General features: G+C 43.5%; 1 protein-coding gene and 1 pseudogene across 23 annotated transcripts in view; one reads left to right on the top strand and one right to left on the bottom strand.

The window, feature by feature from the left end:
• Nucleotides 1-24128, bottom strand: part of nrxn3a (neurexin 3a) — a 430411-nt gene extending 406283 nt beyond the window's left edge. For 22 of the 23 annotated variants that reach the window (XR_016488894.1, XR_016488895.1, XR_016488896.1 and 19 more), the window contains exons 1-2: nucleotides 23689-24059; nucleotides 8199-9467 (exon numbers count right to left, since the gene is read on the bottom strand). Coding sequence is in view for 15 of the 23 variants with exons in the window: in XM_090210796.1 (XP_090066922.1) it covers nucleotides 8199-8904 (706 nt within the window). In the remaining 8 variants the exon portion in view is untranslated. Of the gene's footprint in view, nucleotides 1-8198; nucleotides 9468-23688 lie in introns of all 23 variants that reach the window. The other variant, XR_016488898.1, reaches the window with a different exon arrangement.
• On the top strand, nucleotides 14575-16667 carry LOC149975176 (uncharacterized; annotated as a pseudogene).
• Nucleotides 24129-24439: the final 311 nt, after the last annotated feature.

The raw sequence follows: 24439 nt of genomic DNA, 5'->3' as shown, positions 1-24439 counted from the left end.
AGGAAAAGAGAGAGGGAACGAGTTCCACAATTAGAAACACTCTTTTTGCATTTGCATGGAACCTATCATGCAAACCTAACACACCTGACACCATACACAGACACTACACTGTGCATGTACAGTGCCTTCGGAAAGTATTCAGACCCCTTGACTTTTTCCACACTTCATTACGTTACAGCCTTATTCTAAACAGGTGCATCCTGTTTCCATTGATCATCCTTGAGATGTTTCTACAACTTGATTGGAGTCCACCTGTGGTAAATTCAATTGATTGGACATGATTTGGAAAGGAACACACCTGTCTATATAAGGTCCCATAGTTGGCAGTGCATGTCAGAGCAAAAACCTAGCCATGAGGTCAAAGGAATTGTCTGTCGAGCTCCGAGACACGATTGGGGGAAAGGTACCAAAACATTTCTGCAGCATTAAAGTTTCCCAAGAACACAATGGCCAACACGATTCTTCAATGGAAGAAGTTTGGAACCACAAAGACTCTTCCTTGAGCTGGCCGCCCGGCCAAACTGAGCAATCGGGGGAGAAGGGCCTTGGTCAGAGAGGTGACCAAGAACCCAATGGTCAGTCTGACAGAGCTCCAGAGTTCCTCTGTGGAAATGGGAGAGCCTTCAAGAAGGACAACCATCTCTGCAGCACTCCACCAATTAGGCCTTTTTGGTAGAGTGGCCAGACGGAAAGCACTCCTCAATAAAAGGCACATGACAGCCCGCTTGGAGTTTGCCAAAAGGCACCTAAAGGACTCTCAGACCATAAGAAACTAGATTCTCTGGTCTGTTGAAACCAAGATTGAACTCTTTGGTCTGAATGCCAAGCGTCACTTCTAGAGGAAACCTGGCACCATCCTTATGGTGAAGCATGGTAGTGGCAGCATCATGCTGTGGGGATGTTTTTCAGTGGCAGGGACTGGGAGACTAGTCAGGATCGAGGCAAATATGAACGGAGCAACGTACAGAGGGATCCTTTACAAAAACCTGCTCCAGACCACTCAGGAACCTCAGACTGGGGCGAAGGTTCGCCTTCCAACAGGACAATGACCCTAAGCACACAGCTAAGACAATGCAGGAGTTTCAATGAGTGGCCCAGCCAGAGCCCGGACTTGAACGCAATCGAACATCTGTGGAGAGACCTGAAAATAGCTGTGGAGCAACGCTCCCCATCCAACCTGACAGAGCTTGAGAGGATCTGCAGAGATGAATGGGAGAAACTCCCCAAATACGGATGTACCTAAGCTTGTAGCATCATAACCAAGAAGACTGTTGTAGCTGCCAAAGGTAGCTGCCATTTTTTAGATATTAGCAACATGTTCTATAATCCTGTTTTTGCTTTGTCATTATGGGTGCAGAGTGATGAAGAAAAAAACTATTTTATTCATTTTAGAAAAAGGCTGTAACGTAACAAAATGTGGACATGGTCAATGGGTCTGAATACTTTCCGTAGGCACGGTATATAGTGAGAGTATAGCACAGTCAAATATATTACATTGAAGTGAATATATTGTTGTAAGAGAACATCATTGTCATCATCTCATCTGAACACCACTTGATCCCCAAAAACACATTCTGAAAAACATTGAGGAAGCATGATATCTTCATTCAGCTTCAGTCACACAAACAGGTAAACACACACACACACACACACACACACACACACACACACAAAGACACATACACAAACTCAGCTGGGACATAAATCCAAGCTGGTAGAAGCCCCAGTTCCCTGTAAGCAGGTTGTGAATTTATGATGTAAGCGATTAGAGCAGTAGTAGAGGGGAGGCTGTGTCCATACTCTTTGTCCCAGCCCTTTGGTTCTCTCTCACTGCAAACACAAACGCACCAAACAGAGGGTTCCCTATTAGAAGACCTCTTCCTGAGGAAGGCTTAACGTTCAGAGAGTTTTTTTTAGTTTAAACACGTCTGTGCATGTCGTGACAAACCTTTGACTTAAGCCAGGCATACGTACGCTACACGATGTTGGCCTCGATTTAGCTGTCCCAGACAGGTTTTTGAGATCAAAAACAAAACAAAACAAACAGAATCCCCAAGTTGTTGCCTACTCGAGGCGCGCGGCCGTCACCGATGCTCGTTTAACATGAGCGGGTCAGAGATGCAATCTGAGGGCTACAAATCCTGTCTTGGAGCCATCCCAGACGTCCGGATATTTTCAAGCATGTTTGATTTTATTGACACACAATCTGCAATGCTTTTGTAGTGTGAGATGTGCGATGACGAGGTTGGAGAACGGTGATCAGCAATAGCCAATGAGAGCTCACCAGAGAAGCCAATGAGATGGTGACCCATCACCCAGAATGTGTGTGGGGCTCTTGAGCAAGCGTCAAATGGACCTCTGAAGTTGACAAGAATGTTATTCCATTCAAAATGTATTGGCCACTCTGCATGGCATGTGTGAATGTCTGACTGAAGAGTGTGAATATCTGACTGTGGCTGTTTTGAGCCGCAGACAGCTCGTTCTAACTACGTTAGCAATCTAACCGCATCATTTTGCGAGACAGCGTCATATTGAGAATCCTCACGACCGACTGAAGAATATTGTAGTGTGTGGCACCACGGCCTGGGCATGACAGAAAATGACGGGAAAGACGTTTGTTTAATGATTCCAAAAGCCATCCAAATGTAGCACGCGGCGGTCAGAAAATCGCTTCAAATTTTTGCAAAATCGCAGTTTTTGCTCATATTGCATTCTACAGTACCTTCGGGAAAATACCTCTAATCTTTTGTGACAACTGGTGCGTCCTCACATTCAGTGTCGAACTGCATGTAACTGCGTTGATAGTCATAGATCTACAAGTTATTTTGCATGCAGAACAACCCCAGGCAATAATCTGTAGCCTAGTCAAACTGGGATTGTGTTCAGCTTCGCATGGTAACCAACTCGAGGTAGGCGGCCTGTTCCTGATCTTCCACATCAAGTACTACAGTGGCTTGCATGATCTTACGCTTTATTAGTTAAGTGACATCCTATGTAAATTGCTAGGTTATTGTTATCTATATGCTGCTGAACACAGTGTTTTACTGGAATAAAAGTAAGCTACAGGAGACAACTTTCATCTGGCTATACCTGCTGAACGGGGCTTACAATATACATATTTTTTATGTTCAGTTTCACCATCAGCAATTGTTTTGATAGTTTTGCTTTAAACAATCAGTGTGTGAGGACAGACGATGGGAGACGAGAAGCAAGTATAGGGAGTGAGTATTTAATAAATAACCGGCATGAAACAAAACAAGGACAGCGTCTGGACAGGGGAAACAAAACAGCATTAATGCTGACATGGGGATGAAACTGAGGAATAGACAGATATAGGGGAGGCAATCTATAACTGATGGAGTCCAGGTGAGTCCAATGAAGCGCTGATGCGCGTAACGATGGTGACAGGTGTGCGTAATGATGGGCCGCAGGTGGAGCGGGAGCAGGTGTGACACAGTGGATATGGTCAAGTTGATCATTTCATAACGAGGAAAGTAATCCCTTTTGCAAGGCGCACTGCATGGCCGAAGAGAGAGGAGATCAGTCCGTGAAAACTTCCGAACAGTCAAAACCATTCGATTTGGAAATGAGGGTGAAATCCAAAGTTGTGCTATATATTAATTGGCTATGCAATAGCTCATTTGTAAACAATAAATAGTGATACATTACTAGCTCAAACAATTAATCAGCAAAAATGACAAGTTAATTAGTGGGTGATGGTCATTTCAGATCCAATGTGGGGGACAAAAAAAACCCTGATAGTGGGGCAGTAGATGCCTAGTCTCCCTTATGGCTCAGCTCAGGCGCCTACATAGTACATACACCATAGATGTCCCTAATTTTTACACACACACACACACACACACACACACACACACACACACACACACACACACACACACACACACACACACACACACACACACACACACACACACACACACACACACACACACACACACAGAGAGAGGCCCAGCTCAGAGAGGCCCAGCTCAGAGAGGCCCAGCTCAGAGAGGCCCAGCTCAGAGAGGCCCAGCTCAGAGAGGCCCAGCTCAGAGAGGCCCAGCTCAGAGAGGCCCAGCTCAGAGAGGCCCAGCTCAGAGAGGCCCAGCTCAGAGAGGCCCAGCTCAGAGAGGCCCAGCTCAGAGAGGCCCAGCTCAGAGAGGCCCAGCTCAGAGGGGCCCAGCTCAGAGAGGCCCAGCTCAGAGAGGCCCAGCTCATGAGCTCCATCAGCAGCAGATTTGAATTTAGAATTGAAAATCAGTGTTTAAGCAACAAAAATGAGTGCATCGAATCGTATCAAACCAAATCGCACCGAATCAATTCAAACTAAAATGAACATGGTCCTTGTTTTAAATGATTTTGACTGTTGTCATATTGTTTAAAAAAATCCCTACTCATGGGCCCAGAGAACCCTCACCCAGGTAGGGTTTTAAAGCTTGGGCATCGGGTTGGTACCCTGGCACTAAATCCAGACTCAAGCCAGGACCAATAAAACAGAACTGGGGTATGAGCAGAGACAACAGCAGCAGGAACATGGTTTCACTTTAGCATGTCGAGGGCAAAATAGAAACCAAGGGACTATTCGTGTACTTTTGCCATCGCTGACCTATCTTTTTACATTGTTTCCTAATTGAAACCTTAAAAAATATAATACTTACAAAACTATTAAGATTAAATGGAAGCCTTGGTTCTTTCCCACCAATGTGCCCCAGTGTAAGTCTCCTGATTAGCCCGACCACAGGCAGTGATTAGGGAAGGAAATGAACACCAGTCTAATTGAGTTGGTCGCCATTAAAGGCTTTCAGTGGGCAGCAATCAGAGATCTATTAAACATTAATTTAAACGATTTCACTAGCCAGTTATTAGATATGTATTAGAGATGTAAAAGTTAAATTCAAGCGATTTTACCAGACAGTTATTAGATATGTATTAGGTATTAATTTAGTCACCGAGCAAATTCCATCTGCCTGAACATAAGACAAGCTGTTCAAACGGTGTGTGTGTGTGTGTGTGTGTGTGTGTGTGTGTGTGTGTGTGTGTGTGTGTGTGTGTGTGTGCATTTGTATTTGTGCGTGTGTGCATGTTCAATGTAATCTCCTTTAAATCTCCTCTTCAGATGGGGTCCTCTAGTATTGTCTCGTATCAATAGAGTGTTGAAGCCCACAATGTGACCTCCTGGCAGTGGCATTTAAATGGCTCAGTCCCAAGAGAGGACACGGGGGAATTGAGGAATTAGCCAGATTAGTAAGAAGAAGGGTATGTGGACGGTGTGATAATGTGGTCTGTGTGTGTGTGTGTGTGTCTCCCTCTTCATTTAGCTTTTCTTCATTTAAAAAAAATCTGACCTACTTTTACGCTGACAGATTATTTACACTGTATTGCTTTGTTTTTTTCCATCAGTGAACACACACACACTGTATATGCATACACACACACACACACACACACACACACACACACACACACACACACACACACACACACACACACACACACACACACATCTGTCTAGTGAACAGGTCTAGTGTATACTACGAAAATATCTGTTTACTTTTCATTATTTATTGAACTATAACCTGGCAGTTGCTTTAACATAAGCCTCTACCTTTAAACAAATGCCTTGTGGGAAAGCCAAACATCTGAAAACAGATTGATGTTCTCACTACTGCAGCTCAGCAGGGCTTTAACAAACGTGTATCTATTTACTTATCACTCTTCAAATTAAGTAAATAGCCTCATCATTTCCCTCAATTGGGAAAGTCAATACCTGAGGTGAAGGGCTATTTTTTATACCGTAGGATTCTTAAAGGGAAGAGATAGAGCTATACTTTACTCTTTAGGCCTACAGTAAAAAACTTAAAGGGATGGCTGAGAGCTATCCTTCATACAGTATAGTATTTATTATTTCAGAAAGATGCAAAACTCTGCCACTATCTGATTATTGCCTGAATTCAGTTAAAATTAGGAACAAACTAAGCAGTAAACAGCTGGCAAACACACACAAACACAAATACACCATCCCACACAACACCATCCAAATTAGATGACAGATTGAGTGTTGGTGTTGCCAAACTCTTATTATTATTATTATTACTAGGATGATAATCCCAGATTACTGTACTAGTGTAGGCTAGGTGCTTCAGCAAACCATGTTACAAGCAGACAGACTACAGTACGGCTGTTGCAGAGCGGAACATACGCTGCGGCCATGGCAATGGTCATTTGAGCCATCTGCCCCGCCTGGGGAAGTGTCAGGTGTCTGTTGCCGTGCCTACGGCAGTCACCAGACTGTGTGTACAGTACATCACACACAGCAGGTCTGTCCACACGTTAGCTCCTTTTTTTTTTTTTTGAGGAAAAAGGCCTACAGTGAACAAAACTTTGGTTTTAGCGACAGGTTTTACTAGCTTACCAGTCGTTTATTACAACCATATAACATGTACTTATTTTATTGTGAAAGCAGTGCACCTATGTAGGCCTACCACAAAGCTGTTAAGTGTAAGAAAGTGGGTGAGTGTGTGTGTAGACTGTATTTATGTAGAGTGTAGATTCCGTATTTTGACGATCCAGCGGCTGTATATTTTAAGCGGCAGTACATTGGCGTGCCGTCCATACAAATACAGCTCCACCCCAGTAAACAGCGTTATTTATTTTAGGATTGTCTGAACTCCTTGTTCACGGCCCGACACATTACAGGGCTGGTCGACACACACGCACACAAACACAGGTCCAACCCCTGACTCAGCCCCCTATCATAGTGCGTCTATAGCGTCTCTAGCTAGCGATAGCTCTATGGGCCTTTCTGATAGAGACGCAAAACTCAGACATGCTCCTGGGGTTTTTAACATTGTCGATTACATATAGGTCAGCCATTTTCTTTTCTTGCTCCCTTTGGTGAGGATGTGTTCACAGTGAGAGAGAACCAGTCGCCAGGGCTTGACACACACACGCTGTCACACACGCTGTCATGCTTCCTCACCCAGTCGACTGAATAGCTTCAATTCAACCGAAGCAGCTTAACGCTCATCCAAGACAAGATAGAGGAAAAAGAGGCCACTCCCTTTTAAAAACATGTCCTGACATCAATACAACGTAATCTTTACTTTTCAGATTCACTGCCGTTTTCTCTGTTGGTTAATGTTTGGGCTTGATGCCAAAGCAGATGCAAATTGCCTTTATGCTCTGTAAACCTAACCTACTACAGTGGCAGGCGAAGAAAAAAGAGAATACTATAAACAGTAGTATCCTTCTATACTTTAGATTTTCTCACAGGAATGTAAAGGAAAGGGAAAAAGCTGGAGTTGTTCATTGTTTTCTGATTACACCCCCCCCCCAAAAAAAATCCTGAAAATCCTGAAAATCCTATAGCTGCAATATCAGGATTGTTGTAAGAGGACAGATTCAATTCCAATTTAGTTTAAAACAGATCAAAATGTATATTTTATTTCAGCAGAAAGAAACAGCAAGTGAACTGACATTACCTCAGTATATTATAAGTGCATGACCACATTGCATACAGTATCTCACAATTGAAAGAAAGAAAACCCTCTACCCAAAACCCTCTGCAATAAAGCAGATAACGTTCACTCTCCCTTTACAAATAAAAAAGGCCTTTCTTACGCTCCTTCTAAGAAATCGTAAGAATAAAAAAACCTAACCAAAAGGTTTTTTTTTAATAAAAAATCAATTTGGGGTCTAACCAATACCAGCTGTGGAGGAAGAAGAGAGAGATGGAGGTTGTGATTGAATCAAAGCAGTTCCAGAATGCTCTGCAACACAAAAGGATGTGATTTTAACACCTGTCATCGCATGATTGGTAAAGAAAAGGGCTCAGGAGGCCCCCGTTCTCTCTATAGGCGTCCTTATCAGTCCCTGCAGGGAGGTCCCATTAACCTGCACCTTGGTGGCTAACCGTGTCGCTAACCACGCTTAGATTAGCACACACACATAGGGACAACATACACGGAGTCTGAGAGAGACGACTTAGTAAACAACAAAGCAAAAATGCTTAAAATGAGGTCAGTGAAGCCTCTGGAATAACATGAAAATGATCTATGGATTAGGACTGATGAAGGAAAGACAAAAAGGTGAAATTAAATGGATAAAATCTGTGTGGCTAAAAGTGAACATAAGGCTATGCACAAACGTAGACATTCAGGAACAGTAAAGGAAATACAAAATGTATAAGATCTTACCTTCATTGCAGAAGCGGCCCTTGTATTCTGTTTTGGAGCAGTCGCACATGGGTTCCCCATCCACCACGGTGCAGCTCCCACTGTTCTCGCACGGGTTCTCGGTACAGCGGCCCTCCGACTCCAGACGAACCCTCAAGCTGCTGAGGAGAACCGGTTCCGTGTTCCCGTACTTCAGATCTGAGATTGTTCCTCTGAAGGGTGGGGCATCACGTGCCGTGGGCAGCGTGAGCGCTGACGTACGGATGTCCAGCGGCACGCCACCCAGGAACAGATCGCTAACAATTTTCATGTGCTGGCGGCTACCTCCGGTGGGCCGCACCTCGTCCGCCTTGACCTGGCCGTCCAGCCCCAGCACCGTCCGCAGGCCGTAGCGGCTCAGTGTGGCAAAGTGCCAGCTGCTGTCGTTGACCCGCTTGTCGGACACCACGGCGGTCTCGGCGCAGTCGATGCTGAAGCGCAGCTGCAACTTGCCCTCCACGACCATCAGCTGCAGGAAGTCGCAGTAGCCACTGTCGTCGAAGTAGAGCAGCAGTGCCGTGGACACGTCTGTCTTGAACTGGAAGCTGAGGTCGCTACGCGTGCTGGCGTCCCAGCGGAGGTAGCGGGCCCACTGGCCGGGGGCCCCTGTGAACTCCAGGCTCAGACACACACCCAGGAAGGCCGAGAGCAGCAGCTGCAGCCTCGCAGACAAGCCCAGCACATCCATGGTCAACAAGGAGGAGGAAGAGGACGAATGAGTTTATATTCCTGAAAGCTTAGATAGCATTGGATTTGATTTAAAAGTTTTAGAGTAAGTATCCAATTCTAGAGGGAGTATCCACAGTTGTATCCAAAAGTGTACTCAGATATGTTTGACACTGCTGAGAGATTTAATACAAAATCAGCAGGGAGTTGGGTGGTAGTTGGGATAACAGTCGTAGGTAGGCTAAGTAACAGTCGTAGGCCATGCACATGAGTAAACTATCCAATCGCTGACAAGCTATGGACAGTAGGTAGAATTGCAGATGCCTTTCCTCCTAGTTAAAGAAAGGAGGAGGGAGAGAGAGGAAATGGGGAGAAGAGTCTAAACTAGTTTCTCCTTCTGTTGAGAAGGAAAGTTTGACCTTTGTAATCCTTTAAAGTCCAAAGAGATTGCTATGGGTAATCATGGCGTAAGGTCCGATTGGACTTGCTCTTCTGGTTGTCAAGGTGATCGGGACGTCCTTCTTCATGTTGCCTGCTGGAATTTGTAGTTCACAGGGGAGCCTCTGGATCTCCTCAGTTCCATCACTGTCAGAAACAGGAAGCATAGGATTTACACACAGCACACACAACATTGATATTCAGACCATCTGGAAAAAAAACGGTGGTTTTCAGACACAGATTGATATTTTACAACAGGCCTTTTTTCCTCTCACTACTATTTCAGCAAGAGGACCCATCTTTATTGATTTCACATTTGTCCATGGTCATTCCGAGTCTTTTTGGTGAGCAGGATCATGTAGCTATGTTCATGTAAAAAAAGCTGTTTATTTGACTCCCAAACGGTTCTTCATTCAAAATGTTTGAGAATCGACCAAAAAAACATGAAAAAAATTGCAAATCTCTAATGTAAAGCCTCTAATGTAAAGCCTCTAATGTAAAGCCTCTAATGTAAAGCCTCTAATGTAAAGCCTCAAATGTAAAGCCTCTAATGTAAAGCCTCTAATGTAAAGCCTCTAATGTAAAGCCTCTAATGTAAAGCCTCTAATGTAAAGCCTCTAATGTAAAGCCTCTAATGTAAAGCCTCTAATGTAAGGCCTCTAATGTAAAGCCTAGTGATTAGTGCTTTTTGAGTTCGGTTCGGTTTTGGTTTGATTATAAACAAGTATCACTTGTACTATGCATTACAGATGTCGAATTTGAACTTAAACACTTTTTTGTAGCAGATCATTTTCCTGATGCATCAGGAAATTCAAATGAGCCTCGGGAATGGCTAAGATTAAGCAGTTCATTTTCTCTTCATGTGGGGGGCAATCGAGTCATTGGGATTAGGGCTGCTATCTTCAAATAATATTCTCTCTCGCACGCTCTCTCTCAAACGATATAGGCCTAGGTTCCATGACTGCAACATTCAAATGTACAGAAATATCTGAAATGCAGCCATACACATCAACAACCATCATTTTATAAAGCTTAACAACACAAGATAGATACTGGTCTCCACTAATCTACGACATACAAAGGTTGAGTGTATTGTAAGGTTTACGAATGAACTGTCAAAATTGATTTCAATCATGGCCCGGGGTGGGCTAGCGGTTAGGGTCGCTTCCTTCAGTGTGCACATAGGCCTATGGTGTCCGCGTGGGTTTGATGATTCCGCCCCAAGCCCTTTTGGCACAAATAACACAGTCTCCCAAATGACTTGATGTAGTTACACATTTCAAATATGGACAGTCCAGGATTATTTAAACTCTTGATCTTGATAAGCTTAGAGGCTGCATGGCTTCACCCAGGTGGGTGCTACAAGTTTGTTTCAGAGGAAGTTTACCAAGGAGTCTACAACAGAGGAGGGCAAGAGGTGACGTGATTTGGCCATCATTTACCCCCTGCTCAACCCTTCAGCCGGGCTCAGTCGGACGAGATGTGGACTGCACAGGTGAGGAAGGTACGCATGGAGAGCGGATCGGACACAACGGCGTGACCTGTTGAACTTGCACCTGCCTCTGTGTATGACCGTGGAAGATTTTCCACCCAGAACTGTCAATAGGCAAACAAATGTTTTGTTTTGTTGTTTTAAGGGCGTCTTTGAGATTATTACTATATTGAAAAGTGCTATAAAAATGTAATCTATTCATATTATTATTATATAACATTAATAATAAATGACCATACCAGACACTTTTGGATAACATAAATAGTGAACAAATAAAATACTAAAAATACTGACACAACATTAGTTTCCATTCATACAAAGTGTCAGGTGAATTGCCACAGTAGATTTGCAATGGTAAATTAGGGGATTATTTATTTATATTGTACAGAATGCGTGTTAAGTAGATAAATCGCCCTTAGTCTGTTCAAAAGGACTATGTTGTTCCGATGACAATGCCAACCAGAGGGCGAACATATGGGGCGGCAGGTTAGAGCGATGGACTAGTAACCGAAAGGTTGCAAGATCGAATCCCTGAGCTGACAAGGTAAAAATCTGTCGTTCTGCCCCTGAACAAGGCAGTTAACCCACTGTTCCTAGGCTGTCATTGAAAATAAGAATATGTTCTTAACTGACTTGACAAGTTAAATAAAGGTTTAAAAAAATATTGAATGACTTTGGTTGCAAGCAGGACTGAGACAGAGGTGAAGTGATTGGACTCACTCTTGCCAAAATAAGCTCAATGGCCTTAATATGCGGCAACCTTCCTGCCTGTGGGTCGACTCCCATTGTTAGGGCGGAGACATGAGCATCTTGTCATTATATACAGATCTCTGACTAAGGAAGCACAACATAATCTTTTAGGGAGCAGTATAGGTGACCAGTAATGGTTCCAATGGAGATCAGCTGTGCAGGTGAATTCTGCGCATATTGATGGTTTAACGAGACAACAATTGGCGGTAATCTAGTGCCATCATCGCAATAGGCCCCTTGTTATTTGATTATATTCCAATATGATTAACCAATATTATTAACCTATCAATAATCACATAATAATAGGTGTGAAAACCAATAATCTACTGTTTGTGTTGCCCTGGCTAAATTGATGAGTTGATTTGATAAACAATCAACTTTCCTCCAGAGTCGATGATCGCCAACGTTTTATAGTTAGGCTATGTATAATTTGCAGAGGTGGGTAGAGTACTGAAAACCTGTATTTAAGTTAAAGTACTGTTACTTGGATTGTAATTTACTCAAGTTAAATTAGCCTTAATTACATGAGTAAGAGTAACAAAGTATCCAGTAAGAAAACTACTTCAGTACTAGTTACACATTTAGTTTGGTTATTTTTTTTACAACGTATGGCAAACTGTGACAGCAAACAAAAAGGACAACAACTTAGTGTAACAGATTTGACGTGAATTGAATATTAAAGCCTGCCAGCACTATCTTGCAGATGTCCCCCAGCACAGGTACTCACCAATGAAGACTGACGTCAAAGAATTGGGCTGTACAATTTCAACTACGTTCATTCAATGTTGACTTAATATCAATGTGAACAATGTCATAAAAAGGTATATGGTACTCGAGACATTGGATTATTTTTACAATTTCAATAGCATTAATGAAAACGTTTTTCACAATATCATTTCAAGTACATGTGATGTTGAATGCATATTATACTGAACAAATATAAAAACGCAACATACAACAATTTCAAAGATTTTACTGAGTTAAAGTTCATATAAGGAAATCAGTCAATTGAAATAAATGCATTACGCCCTAATCTATAGATACAGATATCCATCTGCTGATCACACAGATACCTTAAAAAAAAGGTAGGGGTGTGGATCAGAAAACCAGTCAGTATCTGGTGTGACCACTATTTGACTCATGCAGCGTGAGTTGATCAGGCTGTTGATTGTGGTCTGTGGCATGTTGTCCCACTCCTCTTAAATGGCTGTGCGAAGTTGCTGGATATTGGCGCGAACGGGAACACACTGTTGTTCACGTCAATCCAGAGCATTCCCAACATGCTCAATTGGTGACATGTCTGGTGAGTATGCATGCCATGAAAGAACTGGGACATTATCAGCTTCCAGGAATTGGGTACAGATCCTTGCGACATGGGGCCGTGCATTATCATGCTGAAACATGACAGCGGGTGAATGGCACATCAATGAGCCTCAGGATCTCGTCATGGTATCTCTGTGCTTTCAAATTGCCATTGAGAAAATGCAATTGCGTTCGTTGATAAATCTAGATAAGATAAATCTAGGTAACTGAGGTGATTTGGTCAAATGTAACGGAGTAAAAAGTCAGTTACTTTCTTCAGAAATTACTTGAGTAATACAAGTAAAATACTAGTTTCTCCGAAAACTCAAAGGGCAGTAGTAGACCAGATTCAAACCCATGCCTGGTCTTGCACACGTGTGCCGTTGTCAGCGGTTGTACTGGCTGGACCACACAGGCACTGCGATAACCATGAATGTATGTCACCTATTGGTGGCCTTGAACATATAATAAAACAGTTGATGTAATAAATATGGATTTTCCTTAACAAAAATGACATCTAACCCCTACAAATAGGGTCCATTTAATCCCCATAAGAATTCACACGAGACGCGCTTTAACCTGCAAGTAGCTTACACAGGCTACTTGAACTAACCCCAGTGGACCTGAAGTCTAAGTTATTGTAGCCTACAAATACCGCTTCCATCTGCCCCCTGGCGACGATTCTAATTATTTCTTACTCACCAAGCAAGGAGTTTTTGTACGGAGGTCAACGAGAGTGTCGAAATTTGGTTAACAAAAAAATGGAATGGCTTATTTGATGGAATATACTTTTTGTAATGGTTAGGTTGTTAGGAGTTTACTTGATATAACTAGAACAAGTGACATCCCGGCAACCTTTTGAAAAACGACTTCACATCGAAGTTGTGCCTGGTCGCCACTAGTTGCCATAAAGTCATAAACCCGCCTATTTCTACAATTTATCTTCTTAAAATGTGATTTTAAACCTAACCCTATCCTAAAGTTAGTTTAGACTTTGTGGCTGTGGTAACTAGTGGAAACCGTTGTGCCTGTTGTTCACACGCGTATCTGCCCTCTCGTTGGTTAGAATGGTTCAACCTAATCTTGTCTCCTCCTGACTGCCTTCCATTTTTGAAGATATGTATTTTCATTGTTATAGGGCCACTAGAGTATCTGGTCAATATAATCAAAGATTATGGATTTACTGACAAGAGACATGTCTCTCCGTACAAACAAAGGGAGTCGTGTCACGCCCTGGCCATAGAGAGGTTTTTATTCTCTATTTTGGTTAGGTCAGGGTGTGACTAGGGTGGGCATTCTATGTTCATTTTCTAAATTTTGGATTTCTGTGTTGTTTGGCCGGGTGTGGTTCTCAATCAGAGGCAGCTGTCTATCTTTGTCTCTGATTGAGAACCATACTTTTTTTCTGTTTAGTGTGTTTTGCACCTGATGGAGCTTGTTATTTTGTTGCTTGTTGTTTAGTGTTCAGCTTTACCATTAGAATGACGAACACGTACCACGCTGCGCTTTGGTCCTCACACCTCCTTCTACCAACGGCCGTTACAGAACTACCCACCACCAAAGGACCAAGCAGCGTGGTAAGGAGGAGCAGCGCTATCTGGAGAAATGGACATGGGAGGAGATACTGGAAGGCAAGGGACACTGGGCACAGGCTGGGGAGTATCGCCGTCCACAGGAGGAACTGGAGGCAGCTAAGGCTGAGCGGAAACACTACGAGGGAACACGGCTGGCAAAGAAGCCCGAGAGGCAGCCCCAAAACTTTTTTTGTGGGGGGGGGGGGGGGGGGGCACACGGGGAGTGTGGCAGAGTCAGGTTGGAGACCTGAGACAACTCCCTGTGCTTAACGTGGCGAGCATGGGATTGGTCAGACCCTGTGCTATGGGGTGAAATTGGAGGTGAGCGAAGGAAGTGAAGCAGAAACAGTGAGGGAGTTGATGGGGAGATTGGAGGAGACAGCAATGAGAGAGCTGCTGTGTTGGTGCATGAGGCACGACATTCGCCCGTCGGAGCGTGTCCTCGATTTGATGTCACCTGAGTCAGCTCTCCTTACTCGTCCTGAGGTGCGTGCTAGCCGTCTGGTGAAGACTGTGCCAGCCCCACGCACCAGGCCTCCTGTGCGCCTCCCCAGCCCTGCACGTCTTGTGCCAGCTTGGCGCTACAGATCTCCAGTACGCGTTCTGAGCCCGGTGCGCTACATTCCAGCTCCCCGCATTTGCCGGGCTAGGGTGAGGATCCAGCCAGGACGGATGGTGCCAGCCCTGCTCTCCAGACCTCCAGTGCGCCTCCTTGGGCCAGGATATCCTGTGCCGGCTCTAGGCACGGTTTCCCCAGTTCGCCAGGAGATCCCAGTGCGGCCTGTTCCAGCTTCCCGCACGTGCAGGGCTAGAGTGGGCATTCAGCCTGGAAGAGTGGTGTTAAGGCTACGCACCAGATCTCCAGTGTTCCCACACAGCCCGGTCTATCCTGTGCCTCCTCCACGGACCAGGCCTCCAGTAGGTCTCCCCAGCCTGGTGAGTCCTGTGCCTGTCTCCTGTCCGGAGCTGCCAGAGTCGCCCTCCTGTCCGGAGCTGCCAAAGTTGTGTGTTTTGCACCTGACGGAGCTGTTTCGGTGGTTAATTTGTTGCTTGTTTAGTGTTCAGCTTTACCATTAAAATTACGAACACGTACCACGCTGTACTTTGGTCCTCACCTTCTTCCACCAACGGCCGTTACACGTTGTCCACACAGCAGCATGGCAGGCTGTCTGGCTGCCACCTATCCTTTCTTTGGATTGGTGGATGTATCTCATTATTGTAATCCTTTTTTGAATATTCGATGAGAGTTGTTGACATCAAGCAACTGTATTCAATGGAGGGACCAGTACGAAGACAGTATGAAAATGTATGCACTCACTACTGTAAGTGGCTCTGGATAAGAGTGGCTGCTAAAGGACTAATGTTTAAAAAAATAATAATAATTCTATGCTACTAGCCTCATGCTATGAATATGCATGGCCAAGTGTTTTTTTCTCAAAGTTGTCGGGATGTCACGTGTCCTACTTATATCAGTACACTCCTAACTTAAGCATTATGAAACTTCTATTTGATCCAATTAACCTCACGCGTCAAATAAACCATTTTTTTTCACCATACAAAATCTCCTTGTTTGGCGGGCGAAACAACCTGATGAGCTGGGCCTTGCTTCCTCTCTCTCTCTGATATAATGGATAATCTGTGGTTCTCTGTCTCCGGACAAGTAGGCACGCCAAACTATGTAGAATGTTGGCCTGTTGGAAACTACATCACACAGTTCGGACTTGATTTATGTGATTTATCTCTATAGAAACTGCAGTCAGAAAATGAGCATTGAGCTCCCTGAAAAAAGATTATGGAATTCAAATAACTGAACCGACATCCGTCAATTAGGCTAGTTGTTTGAAACCCCAAAAATAACAGACATTTCGGTTAATCGCTGAGCAAACGTAGGCTACTATGCATTATGTCAGATTTTGAAGATTGTGATATGCGTGTTCAAACAAGATATCTTTTTTTACAAACTGCAAACATTTTCGTGGCCCCGAATGAAACGCTCTCCTCACTTTTGTTTCTGTAGTAAGGATTCATCACCTTCAGAGAATGACTGTTACTTCTATGCAGATAATCGTTGTTTGAAGCTAAAAAAAACAAAAAAAAGCAGTTAAGTAGCACTATGCAAATCAGGGAGCCAAATAAACGACTCTTTTACCGATGCGATTCTCGTAGTTCACCAAAAAGAGACGTACGTTTGCAAACGAGCCATCACTAAAAGCTGCTAAGGACATGTGAAGACATGACCATTTGGAAACACAGACAAATACTGTACTATTGAACCATAACAAATAAAATAGCAGGATCTGTGTGCATAATTCATTGTATCTGATGTTAGAGATACAATTACCAGTCACCAAACCTAATTAAAAGTGGCAGTTTTTTTTCCCTCTGTAAAGGTCTAGGCCCTATCTGTCATCTGCTAGGAAAATTAGCACCATTATTCTGCTGGCAGTTCCCGACTATCAATCAGGCCAGCAGAGATGGCCCTTATCTGATGGCCAGGGGAATGAACGGGGCTTTCTGCTGACTGCACCATACAGATGGACAGAGAGAAACCACAAAACAAAGGAAGGAGAGACACTAGAATACTAGAGACCTAAATACGCAGGGCCAGAGACTGTAGAGACCCCAATGCCTAAACAGGTACAACGTCTAGAGAGACCATGTGACCATGTGTTGGACAATTCCCTCCATTTCTCCCCGGTGAACTTATTCTTTGCGTCAAGATTGTTGCTAACATGTTTCCTAACCTAACTATCCGATCGTTAGTCCCATCAAACATTGAGTTTTGTAATATTAAAACACAAGATTCAGGGTCTGGTTGATGTAATTTCTTTAGAAATGTTTGTGTTTCATTCTATCGCCAATCTGTTCTAGGCTAGCCTACTGAAAATGCATTTTTACGGGCCAGATTTCTGTATTTTGGGACTATATCAACAATTGACTAATTAAACAAATACCAAAACATAGGGTGGAGTTCTCTTTTAATGAGATGTAACAGTTTATGCCAGGTCCTTTTAGGATTCATTCATGAGAGCTGTCCTCGAGGTAACAAAATACACACTAAGTTGACCCACATTTCCATCTATCTTGAGACACAGATAAGGTTCTAGATAACCATAGGCTTGCACTACTCCAAAATGCAGAGATAGAGAAACGAAAAAGACAGAGAAATTGAGATCGATGGACAGAGAGAGCAAGCGAGTGAGAGAACCACTGTCTCCACTGCTCCCCAACCCAAATAGAAGACAGGGTGTACAGTACGCCAGCGCTACTCTCAGACACACAGTCAAATCCCTGCTGACATATCAGCTTGATGTGTGTCATCGCTGGGATATGCTGCTCTGTGACACTGTAGTGATGTAATGACAAGCCAGCGTCTGGCCATCAGCAGCCTGTCCCACGACCAGAGATATCTACAGTAGCCTACACTCACCAGGAACACACACATAGAAAGTTTGGCTTCTACCCAGTATGGTTTAGTATACCTATCCAGGCCAGTTAAACGCAGCTATAGTTCTCCCCCATGTTGAGAGGGACTTCAAGTATTACGATAACAATAAGCAGGGTTAAGTTCCACCGCCTCATACAGAGGGTAACCGAATAGGCATCTAACCTAATAGGCACCCTGTGTCCCTGCCAACAGTCTCAGCCCTCGGCTCGGTACCACAGGACAAAGGCCCCAGCAGTCAGCATGGGCCCACTGGACCGGAACACACTGGGCGGGGGGGGGGGGGGTCTCGTAACTGATACTTCACCCTGGCAGTAGCCCACACACCTTCTCCCTGCTGTGTGTGTGTGTGTGTGTGTGTGTGTGTGTGTGTGTGCGTGTGTTCTTTTGTTGCAGGTGGATGGGCAGGGGTTAAAAGGCTAAACTGCATGGACCATTGTTCCCATTGATAGGAGTCCGCCGCTCCTCACAGGGAAGACACACACAGGGACAAAAGCAGCCGGGGTTTGGCCTCCCATTAGAAAACAATAAGCGGAGGGATGGAAGGCAGGGGAGGGAATCTGAGAGAGCCATGTTAATAAGGTCTCTTCATTGGCCCTGACTGTCAAACAGACACACCTCACTGATGTGTCTAGTACCACTGCAGGTGCATTGAGTACACACACTGCCGTGGCTTCACACACACTCTGGATGCTGGAACAAAATGTCCTCTGTGGCAGTCAGCTGATATAACAGAAGAGGAGGATGCGTTCTCTCTCTCTCTCACACACAAACATTTTACTGTGAGATTCTCCAATTTCCCAGTCCTCCACCAAACATCTCGTCCTCCACGCAGACTTTACACACACACACACCCTATAAACAGTGAGTCACTTATATCCCTGCTGCCAACCTACACACACAAATATACACACACCTTCGCTTCCCTGCAGTACACACACTTTCTCTCTCTCTCTTTGATATGGAGGGGGTACACAGTCCTGGAACGGTGTGTGGATGACATCACCACCAATACGGCAAGCCAGAACTAAACCAGTCATGTGTGTGGGATGGGTATGAGAGAGCAAGAGAGAGACTAATAGAGGGGAGGATGTATTTTCTGGTGAACAGACACAGTCTAAATCATTATTGTCTAATGACTAATCTAAGAGCATTGGGGGAAAGCAAGGCTCCCCCTAAATTGTTCTCACCTATCCAATTTAGTTTCAGTGATGAGCAAAGGAAGGGATGGGGAGAAAGAAAGGAGAGGGAGGATTTGTCTATTTGTACAGACTGGCTGGCACAGACTAAACAACACACTTTACTCAATTGTGTCCGACATCAGCAATTACAATGAATAAGACCAGATACAGACCAAATAATACACATACTATGTTTTGTTACATCATTATTATTAAGAAAGAATGGGATGAGAAAGTAGCGACGGAAAGAAGGGAAGGGGGAGAGAGGGAGGAAGGAAATGTATTTGTAACAGTATTTACACAGCCACACAGACAGGTACAGACAAACAGGCACAGCCTAAATAATCATTCATGCTACAGCATTGAGTGGGTGGAGGCAAAGTTCCCCACCATGTTGCTAACACCTATCCAATTTCGTCACACTTGTGATCTAAAAAAATGGAGGGGGGGATCCATTTGTTAATATATCCTACCAGCTACAGACAGACAGGCAGAGACATAGGTGCAGATTGGTGCACAGCCTGGGTAGAAGAAGGGAAAAATTGACAGATTGGTCAATTTTAGAATATGATCAAACGGACATGATTTCACCAGTTTCACCATAAAAAAGGGAGTATAGGGAGAAAAATACTCCCCCCCCCCCCCCCTAAGTATTGTAGTATTTCAGTGGGCACAAGTGGCCACAGCCAGACGGGCAGAGCCATGAGTCCAGCCCGGTGCCCAGCATGGGTAGAGAGAGTGGGCATTCAGCTCTCTGCAGGAAGAGAGACAGAGACACACCTCCTCTGGGTGACGGGGGACGGAAGGGAGGGGAGAGCCGTTCTGCTGCAGCACCTCTCTCCTGCATTACATCACCCCCACACTGCTACACACACACACACACACACACACACTGCTAGCAATATACTGCTGCCACACACACACACACACGCACACACGCACACACACATACACACCCACCCACGCACACACAAACACTGCTAGCAATATACTGCTGCCACATACACACGCACACACACACTGCAACGATGCTACCAACACTAAGCAATCAACCGAGGTCTGCATCCAAGAAAAACCCTGTTTGATTTATCTATCGTTCTAAACGATTAATAACACCCCGTCTCCTGCATTACATCACTCTACTGCAACACTTGCTCAGCCAAACACACACACACACACACACAGTTAATGCATATGCTGGGCCAGTCCTCACACCACAGAGAAAATTCCTGTTTAAATTAATATAGTTGATCTTTATCTTCATTTATCTAATTCAAATAATCCTTAACCTGCATTACATCACTCTGCAGCAACACACACACACAAACACACACACAACCAATGCTAACCCATGTCTACATGCATGTATAGACATACTATGAATAATAATGTCGGTGATCATTTCACTACTCTACTTCTACCATACCTCATTCTGTAGTAACATCTGCATAGTAGGGGAAGACTCAGCATGCACCCCAGAGAACATATAGTAAACACCTTTCATTTGACAAAAGTAAAAAAATCTATTTTATATTTGTTATAATGGTGCAATAGAAATTGTTTTTATTATAATTGTTAGTATGTTGCTTTACATTTACTATATAATCTCTTGCACTCTTGCACCCTCAATTTTGTTTGTGTGTGTGTGTGTGTGTGTGTGTGTGTGTGTGTGTGTGTGTGTGTGTAGTTTTACGCACACATACGCACACACACACACACACACGCACACAACAAATAGGCCTGTACAAAATGAATTAGATGAAATTGCAGGGCCTTTCTCAGAAGCATGAAATTACTGTGAGCTGTTGAACGTCGTTTTATTTAGGAAGGCATGACGCAATTTCTACAACCGGAGAATATTTTTCCTCCCTCCGCATCTTTAATCACGCCCGTTAAATATGTTATTATTTGAACTACATTACATTTCGTGTGAAATAGGCCTACGCATTCAGACAAACATAATAGGACATTTTTAATCTGCGTCAAAAAATCTGTTAGAATCATCATACAATTGAAAAAAAAAACGTTGAAACTCTGTTTTGTATTTATTTATATGGAAAAAGGAGCATCCTCAATGATATTGTGAGTAGTAGCCTATTATGTGAGTAATATTGTTCCCCCTCTCCCGCCCATACGGATTAACGTTACCTTGAGAGCCCTTGGCCGTTTTCGGTTGATTTGTCAGAGCAGTTAATCGCCTGCCAACCAGCGCCCAGAAAGCAGGACAGCCAAATTAAACCACGCACCAACCACCGCCCGGCACCCCGCAGACAGTACAGCCAAATCACACAACCGCACAATAACCACAGGAGCAAGGCAGGGAATGCGCATAGCACGACCGCATAGCCTACATCACTTAAATATTGAATTCATATTTCTTGTGTCTTTCTGTGTTGGCCTAAATGGGAGAAATGTCGATTAGCCTAGGCCTACTTTCATTAAATTATTTAATAACACAAATATGTATTTTTATAGTGGCTATCATATTTTATTTAACGGGCATTTAGGCCTAATAGTTGGGTGTAATAATATCCGTGGAAAACATTAACGTAAAACAAAAAAGTGTATATTTTGTGGGGGGAAAAAAACGTCATTTTATCTAGATAAAATATTGTTTTCTTATTAAATGGTGAATCATGTTTTTTTTATGTACCAATAAAATAAAACACTGATAGAATCTCTATTTCAACTATAATTCTATAGTAGTGCATTGGACTGCTGCTACCTTTTAGGCCTTGCTTGCTGTGTGAGAAAAGAGACGCATTTCACAGGGGTCACGCCCATTTCTGAGGCATTTCTGCCCGTTGAAAAAGCCTGATAAGGAGTTTTCCCTGCATTCTGATGTATTCACTAAGCCTATTACATTGTAAATCCCAAACATCGAACGTGTGCCACAATGATAAATTAACTTCAAACGTCACCAATTCTGCTGGCAAATTGCAGTGGATTTTATAACTATTTCATCACGACTGGCGAAGGTGCTGATCAGACCTTTATTGGAGAAAAATCATGAGGTCAAAACGTGACAATTTTAACCACCATTTTGTGATCTCTTACATGATTTTCCTACAGTAATTGATCTATTCCTGATTCAAGACAAAAACATGAAACTATAAATGGTGTTCAAATGCATGATTTAAAACAAAGATGCAGGGAGATAATAGTGGCGTTATATTTCTACTGCAAAATTGTCGTCTCTTTTTGTGAGCTGTTAGATATTGATAATCTCAAATCCAACATGCATTCTTCTAAAATGTGAGAGATTGGCTGCATTACATGGTTAATTTCAAAGAAGAAAAAAACACCAGCGTGTTCATACATGTCAGATTTCATGGAGATCACCAGCACCCTAAAAACACCCTCCCTCGACGTTCTGCAGAGCTCACGAGCTCATTTGATTCCGTAGGGAACGAATTCTACCCGCCGTCTAAAAAAAATAAAACGTTTCCTGCGTTATTTTTACAATCCAAATACAGACTCACCTGATGATAAATATTTGACTCTAACGTGTTATATTATTGTTTCCGGTTGTATGGTATGTTTTATCTGCTACAAATGAACAACCCATATCTGTGGAAAAAAATGTCCATACGAAGACAACAATGCTTTCTTCTCCACGATATTCTAAATGGAGATGGGTCTATTTCGTTAAAATGAGCATACACGAATTCATCTGTAAAATAATATAATTTTAGAGGGAAAAGGTTGGAGGGGAGGCCAAATGTCTGGTCTCCATTATGGTGTCTGCAGTGTAGGGGCAATCAATGGAACATAGAAGGTCATGTCCCCATATCAAATTCAAAGCAGCATTCCCATGTCTGAATTGTCTTTTATCTCACAGTATCAAAACATACATATTTTTTTTGTCTTATTTTAGACATAACCCATCTGTTGTTTTCCCTGACTATGCAGAACCGGTTCGTTAAATGAATTTGTTTACTCTGAACCGTCATAGACATTTTAAAATAGCCCCATGCACGCTGGCGGTCGTAAGACACTGGACACCCCTGTATCCATTATTCAAAGCTACTTTTCAGGCGATAACTAAATGCGTGGTTTGGAAGAGAGTCGTAGCCTAAGCAAGCATTTATTTAGTGTCATTTTTGCTTGTTATGATGCCTATAATGCTCTGTGTTTTATAAAAGATGAATAATTCCGATTATAAATATTGCCTGTGGCCACGAGCTGAGCGATGTGACCGTAATTCTGTCAGTCCCGCGGGGCTTGTCCATGCCTGTCACCCTGGCCTCGTTGACCGGGGAATGGGCAGAGAATCACCCGAGCCGTCATGGCCGGAATGCCCCATTTATAGGCCTACCCGTAAACCACCCTGCAGCAAAAGTGACCTTATTCGTCGATATCATTATGTTTCCAGTCAATTACTAGTATAGTGCAATGCTTAGTTTATGATTAGGTAGTATTGACCACATGTCGACGTTCTCAACGTCCCAACTTGTTCCAGACTGTCGACAGCCGAAACTACAAACATGTTCAAAATGTCTACTTTAACATCCCCATTCCAATCCAAATGTGTTCGGAAGGAACGATTAGAACTATATTTTGGATGTTTGCTAGTCATGACAAGAGGAGCCTTTTGGCAAGTAGAAAATAGAGCACGACTGACCTTAGTTATGGGATAATATCCAATGCTTAATAATCCGACAATAAACTCCGGTAATGTTTAAATCCAGGTTCGGTTAAAAAAAAAAAAAAAACGAGTAGAATGAATAAACACGGTGCCGATTAAAGCGCGACTTCTGACACAGTACCCGTTAAATCGGGCTATTGGGCTGTTCTTTCCTCTGTCTCTCTCCGGTCTGTCTCCGCTACAGTGCATCACAAGAGCCGCGCGCTCGATCCGTGCGACTGGCGACCGATCTCGGGATGTTCACACACACTTCGCACGGGTCCGCCCTCTCCTGGTCTCTCCTCAGCACCACCTCCGCGCGCGCCCCATTTAAAGGCGTAGTCTGGGAGAGACACAGCAGTGAAGGCATGATTTTCACAGAGCATGCCGTGGCGTGTGTGTCTGGAATAGGCTACAGTTAAAAAATTGGTAGAGACGGTAATATTTGCATAGCTGTGTTGCACAAACAGAGTAATGCGGAAAAGTTGCCTAATTACTAATTTCTTCCTTAACTGACAATTATATGGTTTACAAAGTGATGCGCAAACCCAAAGCGCACCTTCAGATAGGCCTACATAGCCTATTTGTATTAAAACATTGAAAAATAAACGTTTTGTATAAAACTGAGACACTTGGATGAAACTGCCAGCGCCTGGCGCTGCGCTTTTTCATATTCCAGACACGTGGGTGGATCTCAATAGACTGTGGAAGATTTCTCTCCTGGCCCCTTTTTCCTTCAACTGATCTC

Source organism: Oncorhynchus mykiss, chromosome 19 (assembly GCF_057628025.1).
Source record: "Oncorhynchus mykiss isolate SJ-2025 chromosome 19, ASM5762802v1, whole genome shotgun sequence".
Lineage (NCBI taxonomy): Eukaryota > Metazoa > Chordata > Actinopteri > Salmoniformes > Salmonidae > Oncorhynchus > Oncorhynchus mykiss.
Note: the sequence above shows the minus strand (reverse complement) of the source record. Positions and strands in the feature narration are given on the sequence as shown.